At 38.6% G+C, this 21291-nt stretch overlaps 1 protein-coding gene across 1 annotated transcript in view; it reads right to left on the bottom strand.

The window, feature by feature from the left end:
- Positions 1–5247: 5247 nt before the first annotated feature.
- Positions 5248–21291, bottom strand: part of LGALS3 (galectin 3) — a 23656-nt gene continuing 7612 nt past the window's right edge. Inside the window, exons 2-6 of the mRNA XM_027849320.1 lie at positions 17298–17319; positions 16225–16587; positions 12323–12411; positions 6458–6623; positions 5248–5563 (exon numbers count right to left, since the gene is read on the bottom strand). Of these exons, the coding sequence (XP_027705121.1) occupies positions 5408–5563; positions 6458–6623; positions 12323–12411; positions 16225–16587; positions 17298–17315 (792 nt within the window). The 5' untranslated portion in view covers positions 17316–17319 and the 3' untranslated portion in view covers positions 5248–5407. The remainder of the gene's footprint in view (positions 5564–6457; positions 6624–12322; positions 12412–16224; positions 16588–17297; positions 17320–21291) is intronic.

Below are 21291 nucleotides of genomic sequence, written 5' to 3'. Positions count from 1 at the left end.
AATCAAATACATATATCCCTACTGAATTTCAAACCTTACACATGGGTCCAAAAGATCAATTTCTTAAGTATAAGACAAGGGAGACATGGCTAGATAGCTGTTTGAAAAAAAATGGAGATTTTAGTGGACTGTGTGAAAATTAATATTGATTTTATATTTGATTTTACTCTGTAAGTGATTTTATTCTGTAAGCCTCTTTCTCTATCTCTGAATGAAGCTCATGTGTACAATAGTTCAGTCTCTTCTCTCTCCAAAGTTAGCTACCAAAGGCTTAAGCTTTTCCTCAATCACTGTTAATTAAAGAAAGCTCTGTTCTCAATACTCTCTTAAAACATTATCTCAGCATTTCCTGCAAGGTTTGTGTGTTATTCTTGAGAAGCTGGATTAACTGACCTTGTCCCCTCTTTAGAAATTAAAAAGGTGATCTTATCTAATCCCTCAGGTGTCAGTGAGTCTGCATACCTGGGTATTTATCAGTGAACTCAAGGATGTAGCTGGGACCCGTAAATTCACAAAAACATTCATTAGAGTTAGAGAGAGATGGTCTTCGTCTCACGTGTATGCTATGCCCACTTTCTTTAAACAGTCATGATCCCTCACCCCTGTGATTCTGACCAATTACACAATTTCTGTTCTGTTCTTTGACCTATGCTTATAAAAATGAGTTGCATCTTCAACTTGAGGTCTTTGGCGAGAGGCAGTGTCTTTGACCCGTCCTTTATTAATGGGTCTGTGCTCTGTTAATAAACTGTTATCTTGCGCAGAGAATTGCCTCAGTTTACCTTTTTTGTTAAATTTCACACACAACTATAAACTTAATATGTCATAGTCTCAAAATAGCTAGTATTTCAAGATTTGCAAAGCACATTACATATTTTATTTCAGTTGATCTTCACAACAAACTTTACAAAGTAGGTGCTGTTATTCTTTCTGTTTTGCAGATAAGGAAACTAAGACTGAGATGCTAGGCTCCTTGTTCAGTGTTCATACCTAGTTAAGTGTCCAAGCCAAGACATGTACTCAGATCTTCCTGGCTCTACCTCCAGCATTGTATCTACTGTGTCATCTAATTGTCTTATCAATTTGGAGCTGGACAAGACCCCAGAAGTCATCTTGTCCCATTGGCTTATTTTACAGATGAGGAAACTGAAGCCAAATGAAGTTAAATAACTCACCCAAGGTCATATGGTCAATAAATAACAGAGCTGGGATGTGAACCCAGGTCCTCCAAACACCAAAGCCAATGATCTTTCTGCTTTACTGGGTTGCCTTCCCAAGTGATCTAGCACAGAGAAAATTAAAACATTCTGAGACTACATTAAGAGAGGCATAGTATCCCAGGTTAAGGAAGCAATAGTCAAAATACAAACTCTGTTTGGCATTCAAAACACTTCATGCCTAGCCCTTTTCATACCTTACTTCCCATCATGTACTCTTCAATCCAGTGACACTGGCCTCCAGGCTGTTCCACAAACAAAACACTCCCATCTCTCAGTTCCCCATTCCTGGAACATTTTCTGTCCTCTGTCCTGATTTCTGACCTCTCTGGCTTCCTTTAAGTCTCATCTAAAATCTCACCTTCTACACTAAGCTTTCACAGTCCTTAATTCCAGTGCCTTCCCTCTGCTAATTACTTCCTATTTATCCTGTATTTATTTATTTGTATATTGTGTCCCCCATTAGACTATAAACTCCTTGATGGCAGGGACTGCCTTTTGCCTCTTTTTTGTATCCTCAGCACAGAACAGTGCCTGGCACACAATAGGCTTAATACATGTTTATTGATTGATTGATACTGGACAGATTACATCTGGAGTACTATGTTTTCTGGGTGCTACCATCAGGAATGACCCTGATAAGCTGGAGGGCATTAAGAGGTATGTGACTAGAAAGACAAATGGCCTCAAATTCATGCCATATGAAGATCACAGGGCCTCTTCTGTGGAAGAGGAGACTTAAGTAGAACATCATGACTGTCTTTGAGTATTTGAAGGGATTTTACATGGAAGAGTTACTAAATTTGTTCTTCTTGGGCCAAGAGAATAGGCCAAGGAGCAAAGGGTGAAAATTGTAGAGAGGTAAATTTAGGCTAGTTATAAGGAAAAACTTCCTAACAATTTGTTACTGTTCAGTCATTTTTCAGTCATGTCTGACTCTGCATGACCCCATCTGAGGTTTTCTTGGCAAAGATACTGGAGTGGTTTGCCATTTCCTTCTCCAGCTCATTTTACAGATAAGGAACTGAGGCAAAGAGGATTAAGTGATTTGCACAGGGTCACCCAGCTAGTAAGTGTCTGAAGCCAGATTTGAATTCAGGGAGATGAATCTTTCTGACTCCAGGCCTGACATTGTATCGCCTAATTTCCCCATGACAATTAGAGCTAACCAAAAGAAGAATAAACTTTCTTGAAATGCTGTAGGTTCAAGTAAAGGTTGAACAACTCCTTGTCAAGTATGCTAAAGAAATGATTATGTCCACTGAGGTTCCTTCCAACTTTGAAATTCTGTGAAGTATTTGAAGAGTATATGAAAATAAATTAGACTTCTTCCTCTCTGCTCCAAAGTACAAAATTGGGAGCAGTGAGTAGAAGCTATAAAGAGGCAAGTTTAGGCTTGATATAAAGAAACATTTCCTAGCAAATAGAGCTGTCTCAAAATGGAGAATCTGTTCCAGGGCATGGAACCAGGAGCAATGGGTGGAAGCTGCAAAAAGGCAAATTTAGGCTTGATATCAAGAAACACATTCTAACAACTAAAGCTGTTGTCCCAGAAGTAAAACTAAACAGAATTGACATTTTCAAATTGTGGTGTTGGGAGAAGATTTTTGAGAGTCCCTTGGACAGCAATGAGGACAAATCAGTCAATACTTGAGAAAATTAATTCAGGCTATTCACTGGAAGGTCAAACACTGAAGCTGAAGTTTAAACACGGGCCACACAATGAGAAGACAGGACTCATTGGAAAAGACCCTGATGTTGGGAGAGATTGAAGGCAAAAGGAAAAAGAGATGTCAGAGGATGAGATGATTAGACAGTATCATGAAAATGACAAACATTAACATGGACAGACTTCAAGAGATAGCGGAGGATCGATAGAAGAGCCCAGGGTGCTCTGGTCTATGGGGTCACAAAGAGTCAAACACCACTGAACAACAAGATCCCTTTCAACTCTGAAGATTTTCTGTGATTCCATGACCGAGAAAAGGCCATTGAATTATAAAAGGAGGTTGGTGAGTTTGAAGAAAAGTTTTTGTTTTTGCTTTTAGAATTGACTATCCTTTATGTAATTTCGACTGTAAAAAGGAGGAAAGATATAAGAAAGTTTGGTGATGGAGCAGGGATGGAGAGATGAGAGCATCAAGAAAAATGGATCCAGTCAAACTATTTCCATGATTTCCTCCAGTAGAAATTGAAAACTCATGGCTGGGAGTGGAAAAAGCAAATGGTGAAGATTATCAAGATGGGAACAGCAGAAGCAAAAGTGATCAAGAGTGAGAACATTATATTGATGAGCTGCCTAATGGCAGAGTCAAATTTGTGAAAGGAAGTGAAGGCACAATAGGAGTGATAAACTGGGAAAACAACCATGGATCAAGGAATCAGAAGTTATGATAAGTACAAAAAATAAACTTGGAATAAAATGGAAAAACAAAAGAATATGATCAGAAAGGGGAATTGGTGAGTTTAAGATCTTTGAGGTTGCATAGTCTGGGGAGATGGTAAGGTTTAAACTTGAGTATGGCTGATGTAAAGTGAAAATGGATGTAAAGAGGTTTAAAATTGATAAGGAGGCCAGGGCATTAAGTCATCAGCAGAAATATTAAAGTTGCTCAAGATAGTGCCAAGGTGTTCAGGAAGAGAGGAAGACTGTAAACTTTAAGGGAAAGCCAAGTTTCAAGACAGTGATCTCTAAGGTCCCTTCTAATTGTAACATTCTATAAATCTTTTGACTTTCCAACTGGGGCCAGGAACCAGAAGGAAGGTATTTTAATCAATGAGCATAGCGCTCCATAGATATTCACATATACATGTAAATAATGGGTAAGCAAAAAATCTCATTACCTTTTAAAACAGGTCCTATTTAAGACTAAAATGTAGGAATGATAAATATAAAATATTGAGTTGGAGGTAGTGAACTACTGGAGATGAAAGAGCAGTTCATTTTGGAGGTCTTCCGTTTTTTGGTGAAAAATCTGGAATTTTCTGATAAAATACTTTTCTTCTTTTTATTTAGTCCAGACCTATGATTTCCCATATATGTGGATCTCTTAGTATGAAAATATTCTTCACTGATAAAGATCAGCAAGTAGTCTAAGAGAATTGAGGCATTGAGAGTTTAAGTGAACTAACCATGGTCACACAGACCTAACCCTAACCCAACCCTATGTGAGAGCAGAACTTGAAACCAAATCTTCCTTACTGGCCTGCAAAGCTCTCTATCTATTATACTATACTGTCTTACTTACCATCCAGGACTGACTGGTGAGTGAGTGCAAACTTATCACTCTATTTAGCTGGCCTTGGGCCATCCACTCCAGATATCTTGATATCTGCCCTCCTGACACACATACCCTACTTAGCATCATCACCACTACTACTACTACTACTACTACTACTACTATTCCTTGTGACTCTAAGAACAGTAATCAACAGTACTACCATTGCTTCTGGAAAGGATAAGACAATTAACTTGGCTTTATTTGGCATTTTTGTGACTGCTCAGACCAAAACTTCCTTTCCTGGTCAGTATTTATACACACACACACACACACACACACACACACACACACACACATCTACATATTATGATCACTCCTTCCTTAAATGGAATCCAGAGAACTATGGTGCAGGCACCCCTGTAGTGTGTGTGTGTGTGTGTATGTGTGTCTATAATTATAGTTTATTAGAATATAAGCTTCTAGAGGACATGGACTATCTCACTTTTGCATCTTGATTCCCAGCATCTACCATAGTGACCGGCATATATAAGACATTTAATAAATGCTTTTCCACTCATTCATTTATTCCATCTGCCCAAACCTAACCCTTCTTTAAATATAATTATGGGAATTGGGACAGGGAAGTGAAGAAGGAATGGGTGGAATTTGAAGTCAGATATAGTTTTGATTTTTTTTGTTTTTCTTAAGAGCTTTTATATTAAGATATGTTTTCCCCCCATGAGTCTTCAGTATTTTACCCAGGGAATAAATTACAAATGACCCACATTAAAAGAAAACACACACACAAATTATACTTAGTGAAAGAACATTTATTAAATTTTGTATGGCTATGACAAAGAAAATAATGGAGTATTGGTACCTTTAAAATTTCTCCCATAACAAGCAGGAAGCGCTTAAGAATATGTTTTACAGGAAAATTCCTTTAAAAGTATTTCTGATCCTTCAAATTTATATCATAGTATATGAGGTGTTGGTAAGGTTAACATCACCAGAAATGCCCAGCTTGTTGATCTCATGGAAATTTTTCATTCGATGATTGTACTGCAACAAGTGGGCATCATTGACTGCAACCTTGAAATGATCAGCCTCAATGAGAACTTGAATCTGAAATGATATGTAAACAAACTTGGTTATACACTCCCATCTGCTTCAGCACCTAGTTAACCTAAGTTCAAAGGTCCAGATTAATAACAGGATTACTGGCCATCCCCATGATGACCATATTGGTTTAAGGCTTTAGAACTCGACTATGTCATAATGACTTTCTCCATGCTTCCACTTTTTGGAGTCTACTAACAGAGCTTCAAAGGCAGGGTTGAGAATTAGGATCTGAAATGCCTTCTTTTCCCCTATGGGAAGCAAGATTTTCACCAAAATGACCAATGTAATTAGCTATGTTTCACCCCATTTCTAAAAGGCTATTTTAATCTGATAGATCAACTCCACTTTGTATGCTATAAACATGATATGCCATACACAATGCTTTCTGTTGTTCTTGCATCATTGGCCTGGATCACTCTTTCCTTAAATGGAACTAGAGAACTATGGTGCAGGCACCTCTGTTGTTTCTGGACATGGCTTCATAATGCTACAGGTAAAGGAAAGGATCAGAATAAGAGGGGATAATTAAATGTAGATAATGACAAGAGTCCCCAATCTTTTCGAAAGGAGCTACTTCTAATTTCTCTCCAATCTTACGACTAACATAGTGGGGAAGGGAAGAGCTGACAGTGTTAATCATGACTAGAGAGGGGAGGGGTTTTTAATGTTCTTACACAGCCCTCCTCATTGAAAATTCCAACAAATCTCAAAGAAGGGAGAAGGTGGCATGGAAACAGGCCTAGAGATATAGGAGCATATAAAAACCTACTGTTTGGAGAATCCTGAGGTAAGAATTTGATAGCAAACTGATGGCAACATCCCTTCTAGAACATTCATGTTTAAGCTATTTCATATTTCATTTGCATTTCATATAAAAGACTCTTCACGCTGACTTACTTTGAATGGCTTGCCAGCTTCAAATGGGAATGTAGCATGTCTTTCCTCCGTTCCCCAGTTATTGCTGAATTTTGAATTACAGACAATTACTCGTCTGCCACCTTCATTGAAGCGAGGATTGAAGTGGAAGGCCACATCATTCCCTTTCTTGAAATCCAACGTAAGTCTATTTAGGAAAAAAAAAAACTCTTTAAGTAGAAATTGAGTTTAGTTACAAGGTCATACTTGTTAGACACTTCCAAATGGATATCCTGTAAGTATTTCAAACTCAGTATGTCCAAAACAAAACTTGTCTTTCCCTTCAAGTCCTCCCTTTTCCTTGACTTCCTTATTTCTTTTGAAGGTATCATCATCATTCTGGTAACCCAGCATCAGAATCTCAGATATCTTTGTCTCTTCCCATACCTTTATACCCCTCACACTCAATCAGTTGCCAAGTCTTGCTGATTCCACCTACACAATTTACCTTGAAACCATTCCCTCCTCTCCACTCACATGGGTATCAGCTTCAATCAAGCTTTCTTTGCCTCTCAAATGGACTAGTACAATAGCATCCTAATTTGCTTCCTTGCCAAAGTCAGTCCCCTCTCCTAAGCATCCTCCATAAAACTTCCAAATTGATAGACCTAAAGCACAGGTCTGACCATGTCACTTACCTGCTCAAGAAGCTCCTTGGGTTCCCTATTGCTTTTAGGATAAGATGCTAATTATTCTGTTTAGCTTTTAAATCCCTTCTAATCTGGTTCTAGTCTCCCTTTCTAGACCTATTTTTAAATTACTCTCATTTGTGCACTCAATGTTTCAGCAATACTAGCCTATTTGCTATTCCTTATATATGATATTCCTTCTCCCATTTCCAAGCCATCTCCCTCAGGTCATCCCCCACACCTGGAATACGCTCCCTCTTAAACTCAGCTGCAGAATCCCTAGCTTTCTTTAAAGCTAAGTTCAAGTGTTCCTTCCTACAAAGTCTATTCTGATTTTCCTTACTCCCCCAGGTGTTAGTGCTCTCCTTCTCTCTGGAAAGTAATTTAAGGGGCAGCTAGGTGGCATAATGGATAGAGCACTGGCCCTAGAGTCAGGAGGACCTGAGTTCAAATCTGGCCTCAGATAAGTGTCTAAGTGACACTTACTAGCTGTGTTACCCTGGGCAAGTCACTTAACCCAGATTGTCTCCCCCCAAGAAAGAAATTTACATGGTTTTGTATTTAGTTTTCTATGTATGTTATTTTCGCCCAATAGATTTAAGCTCCTTGAGGGCAGAGACATTTTTTTTTTAAATCTTTATATCCTTAGCTCCCAACAGAGTGCCAATGAAGCTAAATAAATACTTGTTCAATTGAATTGTCAAATGACTATCAATTGTTCAAGTTTTATAAACAAAGGACATCATTTTAGTTGAGGGCATCACTTTCAATTTTACTGAGAAAATGGAGGCCACACATTGTGAGCTCCCACTTTTCCTCAGTCACATACCTCAAACTCCACCCAGCATCATTCCTTATTTTCTCCTCCATTCTCTGATATAGAGGATTCAGGGGCTTGTATTAGCATGGAGGAGCAGCTAGGAGGCACAGCGGATAGAGCATCAGATCTGGAAGCAGGAAGACTCACCTTCCTGAGTTCAAATAAAACTGGCCCCAGACACACACTACCTGTGTGATCCTGTGGGCAAGTCACTTAACCCTGTTTGCTTCACTTTCCTCATCTGTAAAATGAGCTGGAGAAGGAAATGGCAGTCTGTTACTTTTGCCAAGAAAACCCCAAATAAGGTCATGAAGAATCAGACACAACTGAACAACAACAATTAGCATGGAGGAGGCTGGCACATCTTTAAAAGCCAAGAAGTAAGTCCTTTATCTGCAAGTACTGGCAACTGATTGAGCTCCAGGCTGGAGTCAGGAAGACATGAGTTCAAATCCGCCTTTTTCTAGCTGGGCAAGTCACTTAACCACTGTTTGCCTCACTTTCCTCATCTGGAAAATGGCGATGATAATAGCACCTACTTCATAGAATTGTTGTGAGGATCAAATAAGATAATAATTGTAAAGCACTTAGCACAGTGCCTGGCACACAGTAAGCACTGTACAAATGTTAGCTATTTTTGTTTTCTCTACACACTTGCTATCCTTCCAACATCTGGTGTTTACTATAATCCATAACTTCAACAATTCATATCCTACAATAAATCTCACTATAATAAGGAACTGTGTGTTGGTTTTGCTTTCAACCTTTGTAGATAGGAGTAATGTTTACCACATGAATAATTATTCATTTAGAAAGCATTAGTGCTAATGGACAGGAGAGAGAATGTGATCATTCCCCCAGCCATTGTAATGAGCCTTACAAACCTAGAATAAATTCCCAGGCTCAAAAGGCTATTGTGGCTCTCTATTCCCTTTAGACTAAAATACAAAATCCTTTGTTGCACACTGAAAGTCCTTCACAATTTGATTCCAGTGGACCTTTCCAGACTCACACTATTCTGCCTCATGCACTCCGTATTCCAGCCAAACTCATTTTTTGTTGCTCCCCTTACACAACATTCCATTTTACACAAGCAGTCCTTTTTGTCTGAAATAATCTCCCACTTCTACTTTTGGGGGGAATCCTCTAGCTTCCTTCAAGGACCAGCACCAGGACCACCTTCTACACAAAGCCTTTCCTTATTTCCGCAGTTGTTAGTGCTTTTCCCTTAAATTACAGTATTTAATATATTCTTTAAAAATACTCACATCTTGTATCCCTCCAGTAGAATATAAACTCCTCACTCAGCAGGCACTTAAAAATGCTTGTTGAATTGAATTTTCTAAGACAGTCAGTTAATAAACATTTATTAAGCCCTATTTTGTTCCTGGCACTATGCTAAGTGCTGTTGATACAAAAAGCAAATGATGGTCCTTGCCGTCAAGGAAACTGAAATCTAATGAAGGAAGACAACACATAGAAAGAAACTGAAAAGCAGGGTAGAGGGGACGTGGGGAATGGACAGGGAGGGTGGCCCATGAGCAGGTGGGAAATTTAATGAGATGGCTGCCCTGGGGACCTTCCTTAAATGGAGAATCTAGGAGGAACTCTCCGATGTCCACCCTCGAAACCTGTCAGCAAAAACAGACAGCCAAATGAATTGGAACAGGGTTATGAGAAAGGACACAACAATGTGAACACTAGATAAAATATTCTGTATACTAGGGCCACGATGTTGAATGTTTGTGAGTACATTTATGTTAAATTTGTAACCACCTCTCAAGGAAAAGGTGAGAGGGTCTCTAGCTTATTATAAAGGCTGAGAACATGACCAGAGAAAACAGTGCATTGGCTATTATAGAACTTCAGGCAGCCAGCCTGAATATAAGGCCAGTACCTGAACACTCAGCCTCTGGAGGAGAAGCCCTACAGAAGAACAGAAGATAGTGTTACTGCTGCTGCTGTTAACAATAACAACATTAATAATAGCTAACATCTACAATTATTAATCTCATTTGATTTTCACAACAACTCTGGGAAGTTGGTACTATTATTATCTCTATTTTATAGATGAGGAAACTGAGGCAAAACAGAGCCCAGGATCAAACAGGTAGTCAGTGTCTGAGGTCAGTTTTGATTTTTTTTTTTTTGGTGAGGCAATCCGGGTTAAGTGACTTGCCCAGGGTCACACAGCTAGCGAGTTTTGAGGCCACATTTAAACTCAGGTCCTCCTAACTCCAGGACTGGTGCTCTATCCACTGTGCCACCTAGCTGCCCCCTCTGAGGTCAGTTTCGAACCCAGGTCTTCCTGCAGGGAATCAAGAGATTCAAGATAACTTGAATTTCTTGAGGTTGCTTCCTGAGCCATTAGTTTCAGAGGCAGATCAGATTGTGAGACTCTTTGGTACCTAAGGAATGAAATTTTGCTTCTGTGCCTATGGAAACTCCAATTCCATGCATTGGAATTTATACAGTTACTGACTCCACTTTGTCTAGTATTTTGTTTTTCCCAGTTACATGTAAAAACAATTTTTAATATTTGTTTCTAAAACTTTGAGTTCCAAATTCTCTCTTCCTCCCTCCCCACCCCTACCCCCATTAAGAAGGCAAGGATTTCGATATAGGTTATACATGCGCAGTCATGCAAAACATATCCATAATAGTCATGTTGTGGAAGAAAACAGACGAAAAAAACTTCAAGAAAAATAAAGTAAAAAAGTATGCTTCAATCTATATGCAGACACCATCAGTTCTTTCTCTGGAGATGGGTAGCATTTTTCATCATAATACTGACTCCACTTTGACACTTCACTTAGTTAAGGAGATTTGGTTTTATTTTAAAAAAAAAAAAAAAAATTTTCTCCTGAAGTGCTGATGCAGCTACGGGGTAGGGTCTTTGATTATTAAAGAAAGGTAGTGTTGCAGAGTGGAAACAGTTCTGGACTTGGAAACAAGATAATCTGGATTCTGTGTGAAGTGGGCAACCACTTAACTTTTTAGAATTTCATTTACCTCTTCTGTAAAACAGTGATGGACAATAGCACATACTTCAAAGGGACTGTGAGGATCAAATGAAATAATTTTGCAAAACTTAAGGCATTATATAACTGTGATCCAGAGTTGTTAAAAAGAATTGTCTAGCTTTCTATGCCTAAAACTCAGCGATATTAAATTACCCAACTGAGGGAACTCATTCCAGCATTACTCACAAACATTAGAGAACAATGGTAGTTTTACTATAAATACAAAAGGGCAGGGCCAACTATCGAATATGACTAACTATATAAATGTTTTGTTTCACCTGCAGGAAACAAAGTAAAATGAAAGAGATGGGGCCATCTGTAGTTCTTTGACAGTAAGAGTAGCCTTTAGCTTAATGTTTAATACCTTTTACTCAAGTCTTCCAGCAGTTGGACTTTGAGTAGACTTTTTGGAGGCTAAACAATTGATAGAATCCTTCCAAATGCCTTAAATTGCAATATATACTGCCTTAAAAAATATGGAAAATCTGAAAAACGAGAACACAAATACTGCCTTAAAATCACAGTGTAGTGGCAAGAATGCTGACTTGATCCAGAGCTTATAAATCAATCTGTGGCATAATAACAACAACATTACATATTTTATCTAATTTTAGGCACATAATAACCCTTTAAGAGAAGTTCTCTTTCATTTTACAGAGAAAGAAACTGGAGGGGAGTGGCAGCTAGGTGGCACAGTGGATAGAGCATCAGTCCTGAAGTCAGGAAGACCTCGGTTCAAATCTAGCCTCAGACCAAACACTTACTTGACATTTACTAGCTGTGTGACTCTGGGCAAGTCACTTAACCCCAACTGCCTAAAAAAAAAAAAAAAAGAAAGAAAGAAACTAGGGTTAAACGAATTGCCCATTATCATACAATTTTTGTTGTTGTTAGTCGTTCTGTGGTGTCCAACTCTATGTGAACCCATGGATTTTTGTCTCAGCAAAGATACTGGAGTGGTTTGCCATTTGCTTCTCTAGTGTGTCCTCATTTTACAGATGAGAAATTGAGACAAATAGGGGTTAAGTGACCTGCTCAGGGTCACAAAGCTAGTAAGTATCAAAGGCAGAATTTGAATTCAGATCTTCTGGGCTGTAGGTCCAATACTCCATCCACTATGCCATTTGGTCTCTTTAATATGTTAAAGAGATATTGAGGCCTCTTTAAAAGCTGTGTTTTACTGTATTGAAAATAACCCTTCTTGGGGTTGAGGATAAGTAGAAAGAAAAAGATGGGAAGTTAAATATAAAATTTCTATTATCAGCACACCACCTTTCGTTCTTAAAATAAAAATCCTATTGAAAGTAAAAATTCAGCATTTTCAACTTTTCCCGATGCTAACTAAAAATATTATTATTATTAATTCTTCTCTTACTTGTTTGCATTGGGTTTTGTTGTGCCGATAATGGTTATTAGCATGCGAGGCATAATTCCTCCTGGCAAGGGAAGATCATAAGGCACCATCTGCGAATGAAAAAGATATTTATATATATATATGAAAAGAAGCAACCTCCCAGACACTCCCATCTCCCTAAACTTCTCCTCCAGTCATCAGATCCTCTTCCCAGCCCCTCCTCCCAATACCCCAAAATTACTTGGCTGTATATAAGATTCATCCTGGACCCCATTTAAATGCTGAGATTTCCGCATGCCCGCTCACCCTTACAGGCATTACTAATGTTCAGATTCCTTAAGAGTCTGGCCTGTATGGTCCATCTCAAATAAAACTTTGTCTTTGGCTGAAAGAAGACTTGGGTCAAATTCATTCGAGCAGGACCTGTGTGTTGTGATTTCAAGGTCGAAGCACCCCAAGAATCTACCCCTCATCACTGATCAATCAAACCGGCATTTGTTAAGCAGTTACTATGTGACGGGTACCACGCTAAGTGCTGGGGATTCAAAGAAAAAGCAAAAACAGTCCCTGCCCTCAAGAAGCTTAAATTCTATTGAGGAATACAACATGTGAATGATTAAGTATATATGAGATACATACAGATACATACAGATGAAAGGTAACTTTTGGAAGAAAGACACTAATAGCAGACTAGGAAAGGCCTCCTGCAGAATGTGGCATTTGAAATAAATCCTGGGGGGCAGTTAGGTGGCACAGTGGATGGAGCACCGGCACTGGATTCAGGAGGACCTGAGTTCAAATCTGGCCTCAGACACATAACACTTACTAGTTGTGTGACCCTGGGCAAGTCACTTAACCCCGTTGCCTAGCCCCCCCCCCCAAAAAAAAGAAAGAAAGAAATCCTGAAGGAAACCAGCAATTCTAAGAGGAAGAGGTAAGGAGAGAGAATATCAGACATGGAGGACAGCAAGTAGAAATGTAGAGAACAGGGAGATAGGATGTTATGAAGAACAGCAAGTAGGCCAGAATGCCTGAATTCCATGTTTACAAAGTCTTGAAATATAAGAAAATAGTTAACAAAAAAAAAAGATAAGAAAGATAAGAAAACACCAGATTATGAAGAACTTTAAATACCAATGAACTCTATATTTGATACTAGAAGTAACAAGGCACCACTAGATTTATTGTTTAGGAGAATGGTCAGGTCTACACTTTAAGAAAATCACTTTGGCAACTATTTGGAGAATGGATTAGACTGGGGAGAGGCTTGAGACAGGAAGACTAATTAGCATTATGACCAATCATAATTCAAGAGAATTGATGATGATACCCATCTCCTGACTGAGAGATGATGGAACTCAAAGTGCAAAATGAGACATACATTTTCAGATATGGCTAATGTGGCAAATTTTTCCCTTGACTATGTATATTTGTTATAACAGTTTTGTTTGTTTGTTTGTTTTTATTGGACAAGGAAAGTTAGATAAGAGAGGGAGGTCTATTGACAGAATGGCCAAGAAAAGAAAGAAAATAGTAGAAAATGAAAGAAAGGGGGAAAAGATCTTTTTTTTTTTGACATCTTTTTTTTTAATGCACAGAAGAAAGCAGAAGGAAATAGTGATAATCAGGATAGCTTTGAAAGTTACAAGTTGAACTTATTATATACTTAAAAGGAAAAGCAAGCTATACCTAACAAAGCATTGTAATTCTATTTACAATTCTCTTTTTATGTTCTACTATGTGTATGAAATGCTTATTTTATTTGGTGAAGTTTTTTTAAGTCCAGTGTTAAAGGTGAGGCTCCATTAATTAACCTATTCCACTTCAAAGTATTTACTTTTGTTAGGTAAGAACATTTATTGATGGAATCAATCAAAAAGAACTGAGCATGAACAGGGCCTATAAGACTCCTTGAATCAATCAAAGGCATGATATAAGAGATTTAATTACACCCTGGGGAACTTGTATAAAAAGCTGGATCTCAGAAACAGAGAAATTCTGAGGGTCTGGAGGTAGAGAAAAGTGGGGTCACACATTTCTTAGCCAGAAAGAATCAGCAACCCAGATGCCACTTATGTAAGGAAAAAGAGGTAGTAGTACTGAGCCATGAGAGAAAGGAAGGAGCAAGAAGAGAGCCGTCAGATGTATAAGCATCTTGGAGCAGAAGATTCAGGTTGACATCACCAGTTGTATCCACTTACTCAAAGGCTAAGGGAAATTCCAGGAAAAAAAAAGTATTGCTTTCCCTCTTAGGATCTGTTTATCCACAGACTCTATAATACAATCTACTGCTTTATTATGTTTCTGGCTATCTGAATTTTGCCTTAAATATAGCATCCAGGAGTTAACTATCGATAGATTGAAAATTTTAATTAAGGCAAAGAGTCACAGCTCAGCTTAAATGTTAGGAATTTTCCAAACTTAGAGCTCAGAATGTTTGTGATTATACTCGTAGTTTTTCATCTAAAATAAACTTTATAAAGCCATGGAGATGGGGACCATATGGATGTTAGGGGCCATTATATTGCCCCTAAGCCTTTTTGAAAAGTTAATTATAAGAAGATTTTACAACAGAATTTAAAATATGCACATATTTTTAAAAGCTACCAAAATAGTTTGGGTGAGAGGTGATGAGGACCTAAATTAAGGTCATGGCTCTAAGAGTGGAGAGGAAATAAATATGAGAGATTTTGTGGAGAGAGAAATGACAAGATTTGGTAACTAACTATAAATGAGAGTATAGATTCGAGCAGTTTTACAGGCCAAGGTAACAATAGCTCACATTTATATAGTCTGTGAAGGTTTACAAAGCACTTCCTCCAACCCTCATTACCTTGGGAGGGAGGTAACAGATACTGTTAAATTTTACATTTTACAAAAGAAGAGAGTACAAGATATGCATCAGCCCATCCTTCTCTGAGGAAACACATAAAATTTGTAAAAACCAACATCCTTTACTATGGGATTGGCATGAATTATTGCAGCTCCTAGACAATTCAATTTGATAAGTGCAATTCTACAAATATTTGTTGTGTTTATCATTTGCAGAGCTCTGTGTATTGGGAGAAACACGGTTTAAACATCTTTTGGGGAGGGAGTGTAATCTCTCACATGCACACACAGATCAGTATGATATGAAGTACTATATGTTAAGTCCATTAGAGTGGTGTGAAAAAGTGTTATGTGATATTTTGGGGGGAAAGGCCTTACTGACTACAGTGAACAATGTTTTCTATTTTGGTCTTCCAAATATTCCAACAGTAAACATTAGACTTTCACCACAGATTATTTGACTGCTAAAACTAGAGGAGGAAGTAGAATATCATATTATAATTTGACTACAGAGTAAGTCAGATGTTGGTCCATTTCTTAAAGAGAATAAAACAATTGAGGCAGTGTGTCATAAGGGATTAAGAGTTGGCCTCAAAACCAGAAGACCTAGGTTCAAGTTCTGCTTCTTGACACATACTAGCTATGTGACCTTGGACAAGTCACTTAATTTCCCTGTGCTTTAGGTAACTCTCTAAGACTATTAAGTTGCAGAGAAGGTGCTGATCTCTATTGTTAAAGGGAGTTTCCTCATGCATGAAGTTCCCTATACTAATCTAGTAGCTGTTCCTAAAGACATGAGAAGAAAGGAGTGCTAGGAAAGCTGGTGGCTTAGTAACTTGGTGGCTTCCAGGCATATGGTGAAAAGCATGGATATTTTAGGTCTTCTTGTTCAGTATTTCTTATATATACGTATCTGTATAAATTGGGTCTTGACACTTTTTGCATGTCTGAATTACTAACCAGAGCTTGTTTTCTACAAAAGCATTAGAAAATGATAGTTCTGCTTGTTCTAGACTACAACTTTGCCTTTTCTTAGGCTTTGTCAAATTAACAATAAGTCAGACACCTGGGATCATTCAACTCAAGCTTACCAGTGGGCCTCCCATAGGAGCTGTTGGTCCACCCATGGTCCCTGAATGCGGATAAGCTCCAGGAGCACTAGGCTGTCCTGGAGCTGGATAGGCTCCAGGCGCTGTTGGACCAGGGTAGGCCCCAGGTGCTCCTGAACCAGGATAGGCCCCAGGTGCTCCTGAACCAGGATAGGCCCCAGGTGCTCCTGCACCAGGGTAGGCCCCAGGTGCTCCTGCACCAGGGTAGGCCCCAGGTGCTCCTGCACCAGGGTAGGCTCCAGGATATCCTGGGTATGCTGCAGTACCAGCGGGCTGGTTTCCCCAAGGACCTTGGGGCCAACCTTGTGGGTTTGGATGTCCAGATGCAGATAAGGCATCATTAAGCTGGAAGAAAGAAGAAAACAACCATAAGAATGAAAACAATTTTCATAAACTTTTAAAATAAAATCGGGGAAGTAAAAAATAGAAACTGAAATATTTCAATCTAGAAAAAAGTAAGAGCAAGGATAAAAATAAAATTAATGCCTGTGAATTTTGTTACTTATTGTGTTAGCTGCTCTAATAAAGTTTTTGTTTGCACAGAAGGTTTAAATTATCTGTTTCCTGGATTGTGTCTCTTATTATATATATTATTATTCCCCATTATTGCAATTAATTCAGAATTACTTCTAGACACTCTAGTATAGGGTTTTTAATTGTAATCTTAAAACTTTAAAAAATCAGTGTTAGAGTGCATCAAAAATTTGTATTGCTAGGCTTCAATCCAATTTTATATTGCCCAGAATATTGCTCCATTTTAGCCAATGGGTGCTATGCTCTCTTCCTTCTAATGCTTTCCCACTGATCTGGGTTACTATTAATGACTCATGAACATCTTTACCTAATTTATGTTGCTTGAACCTGTGACTAGAAAAAACAAAATAAAACAAAACAAAACATCAACTGTAGTTAACAAGTCTTTGTGTAGTTGCAGTGAAAAGAGGACCCCCAGAATCATTGGCAGGGTAATTAAAAAGGGAAAGTCTAGTTATAAAAAAGCCTCACCTTTAGAAGAACATATTTTAGGAATAAAAATATAGAAATGAAAAACTTACAGAAAATCCGTCAGCCATTTTCCTAAAAATGAAAATAGAAAAATCCATCAATATCTACTCTTAAAATCCCATTTACAGACAGAGGAATCTTACCATTAAGAAACTTTCTCTTTCTGGTTTTATGCCATTTAGACTAGTTTATCCTAAACTTTGGGCAACTAGGTGGCGCAATGGATAGAGTGTTGGACCTGGAGGTAGGAAGATTCATCTTCCTGAGTTCAAATGTGACCTCAGACACTTACTAGCTGTATGACCTTAGGCAAGTCACTTAACCCTGTTTGCCTCAGTTTCCTCATCTTAAAACAAGTTGGAGGAGGAAAAGGCAAAACCCCAAATAAGGTCACGAAGAGTCAGACATGACTGAAATGACTGAACAACAAGCCTAAACTTATAAATACCCTGAAACATAGAATCCCTGTTTTTTCCTTTACTCTCCTTCATTCAACCAATATTACTCTCCTAACTTTTTATAACTATTTGTTCCTCTTAGGAAATAAAATCTGAAGTCAGCCTTTGACATGATTGATAACCCTCTCTCTCTTCTTAATACCATCTTCTCTCCAGGTTTTCAAGAACATCTGGTTCTCCTCCTACCTATCTGACTGCACCTTCTCAGTCTCCTTTGCTGGATCCTCATCCAGATCATGCCTTCTAACTGTAGGTGTTCCTCAGGATTCTGATTCTCTTCTTTTCTCCATCTATACAACTCCACTTGATGATTTTATCAGGTCCCATGTATTTAATTGTGAACAATTCTCAAATCTACCTATCCTATCTCCCATTGCCTTTCAGACATTTCAGATTGGATGTCAAGGAGACCAAATTCAGTATTTCCCCCCCAAAAACCTCCTCACTCTTACCTGCCTTATTACTGCAGAGGGCAACATCGTCCTCCCAGTCCCTCGGGCTCACAACCTAGCCGTCATCCCTCATTCCTCACTATCTCTCACCCTCCAGATAGATACAAGCTATTACCAAAGCCCACTAATTTCACATTTGTAACATCTCTTGAATACACCCTCTTCTCTCTTCTGGCACTGCCAACACTCTAATACAGGCTCTCCTCACCTCATGCCTGTACTGTTGTAACAGCCTGCTGGTAAGTCAGCCTGCCTCAAGATTCTTCCTACTCTAATCCATCTTCTATTCAGCCACCAAAATGATTTTCCTAAAGCACAAGTCCAGTCATGTCATCCGCTTACTCAGTAAACTCCAGTGGCTTCCTATTACCTCTAGGCACAAATACAAAATGCTCTGGCATTCAAAGTCCTTCATAACCTAGCCCCCCTTGTACCTTTCCAGTTTTCTTACACCTGTGAAGGGAATTATAATTTTTATAATAACCAATATGATATGTATAATGAATATACTAATAGATTAGCTTTTTTCCTTGTCAAAGTTTGTTTGGTCGTTTTAAGCTGAATTGCCTCTCTTGTGAGAGAGCTCACAATGCAGCTTAAAATGATCAAACTTTGACAAGGCTCACAATCACTGGCATCCTCGTGCCTGTGCACCTAAAGTGAAGTGAATCCAAGACTGTAGAACCTGTTCTCATCACAGAATTCTGGTCCTGTGACCCACCAAGTAACAACCCCCAAGACCTTGAGCAATATTGCTCCCATAGGACTCCAGAATTGTTGTGTTGTCTTCCATTTGTGGGATTGTTGTGGGAAACCACTCTGGCCCTGGGAACAATTGTTTGTAATCCACCTTCTCCCCTCCTTTCCCACTTGTGATTTATGTGTCTAATCTCTGTCTTCACTTCAGCAGGGTGCAATTCTGATCAGGAGACTTTCCGATTTGCAAATCTGTTCCCCATAATGAAACTGATTAATTAAATGGCTACCAGACTACTGGCACTTTGTCTATGGCCTGTTGTTTCGTTATTCTCAGGTTAGAGACTGGCTCGGTAAAATCCTGTTAACACCCCTTTCTCCCCACAAAATACTCTTCAGTCCAGCGATATTGGCCTCCTTGTTCCATGAACAAGACACTCCAATTCTTGGCTCTGGACATTCTAGGCTGTCCCCTATAACTGAAATATTCTCCTTCTTCATCTCTGCCTACTGACTTCTCTGGCTTCCTTTAAGTCTCATCTAAAATACCATCTTCTATAGGAAGCCTTTCTCAACTCCTTTTAACTCTAGAGCATTTCCTTTCTTAATTATTTCCTATTAATTCTGTATATAGCTTGTCATATATATATATATATATATATATTTGTTTGCTTGTTGTTTCCCTCATTAGATTGTAAGCTCCTTGAAGAAAAGGGTTGTCTTTTGCCTTTTTTTTTTTATATCCCCAGTGCTTAGCACAGTGCCTGGCACATAGTAAGCAGTATATAAATGTTAACTATTATTACTATACTCTTTGACTCAGCTATTACCATTATCATACATATATTCCCAAAGAGAAAAAAAAATCCAGAAGGTAATGGTCTCATTTGCACAAAAAAAAATTTATATTAGCACTTTTTGTTACAGCATAACAAAGTAGGTGCTCATCATTTGGGGAATGGCTATAGGATACAAATATAATGAAATATTATTGGACCACAAGAAGTGATAAAAGGGACAGATTTATGGAAACTTGAGAAAACTGTGTTTGAACTGATGGAGGATTAAGTGAACAAAACCAGAGGAACAATTTATGCATTAACTACAATAATGTAAGGGGGAGCAACTTCAAGAGATTTAAGAACTCTGATTGATCCAATGACCATTCATGACACAAGAAGATTCATGATGAAGCATGTTTCCCATCTCTTGGCAGGTAGGTGAACTAGACATATAATTTCAGACATGGATAATGTATTAATTTGTTTAACTATTTGTATTTGTAACAGGAGAGGGCTTTTACTTGATAGGGATAGGTGGGTAGTGATAGTCATACAAAACAACAAAAAAAGGCCTTATCATCACATGGCCCCTTCTAACCACCTAATTGCATTTACCTTTCTAGGTTTCTCTTGAATCTTTTGTTTGTATTTCAAAGTTCCTACTCAGCTCTAGTCATTCATCAGGAAGGCTTGAAGGACCTCTAATCCATTAAAGGTCTCTCTGGAGTCCATACCCCTATTCCCTGACCAGTGTTTTCCACTGGTCAAGTAATTCCTGTTCAAAGCTACATGGCCAATTTTTAGAAAGGAGAGAGAAGTCCCTTCCCCCACCTTGGGAGTCTTCTTCATAAGTAGCGCCTGGCCTGTACTCCCTTGAATTGCCAATTTCAGTCCAGGCCTTAACCTCTTTAAAGCCCTACTCAGCCAATTTGTTTCCAATTTGTCCAACTTCTGCTCGTCCCAATAGGCTCAAAGGTAAATGGTTAAACTTCAGCAAAGACATTCACACATTAACACTTCATCATCCTATTTTCCACTCTTAGCTTTCAATGACTTTATCAACCATGGGCAAGGGAGAAACCAAAACTCCTACTGTTCACAGAAGGAAATGCTGAAAAGGGGAGGAAAAAAACAGAGAACATCTAGGTCCTGATTTGTTTCAATAAAGAATCCCATTAACTGGTGAGATGCATTCATAGTCACACTATTTAAAGTTATAATTATATATTATTGTTATTGTTTAGTTGGTTTGGTCATGTCAGATTATTTGTGACCACATTTGGGGTTTTCTTGGCAGAGATACTGGAGTGGTTTGCCATTTCCTTCTCCAGTTCATTTTACAGATGAAGAAACTGAGGCAAACAAGTTTAAGTGACTTATCCAGGGTCACACAGCTAATAAGTGTCTGAGGCCAGATTTGAACTCAGGTCTTGACCTGGTACTCTATCCAGCTTGCCCCTCTGCCAGTTAGCTGCCCCTACTCTACTTTACTTTGCTCTAAAATATACCCTGCCCCCTCCAAACAACATAGTCACCAGAGAGTTAAGTCCAAGTGTTCTGTGACTAAATGAATTTGGCAATGATTGCCTACAGCCATATTTTAGAGTTGTTAATCTGGGTGTTGGCCTGTGTGTGTGTGTGTGTGTGTGTGTGTGT

This window comes from Vombatus ursinus, unplaced genomic scaffold, assembly GCF_900497805.2.
Source record: "Vombatus ursinus unplaced genomic scaffold, bare-nosed wombat genome assembly UNPS02007284.1, whole genome shotgun sequence".
In the NCBI taxonomy this organism is placed as follows: domain Eukaryota; kingdom Metazoa; phylum Chordata; class Mammalia; order Diprotodontia; family Vombatidae; genus Vombatus; species Vombatus ursinus.
This window is presented reverse-complemented; position numbering and strand designations above follow the sequence as displayed.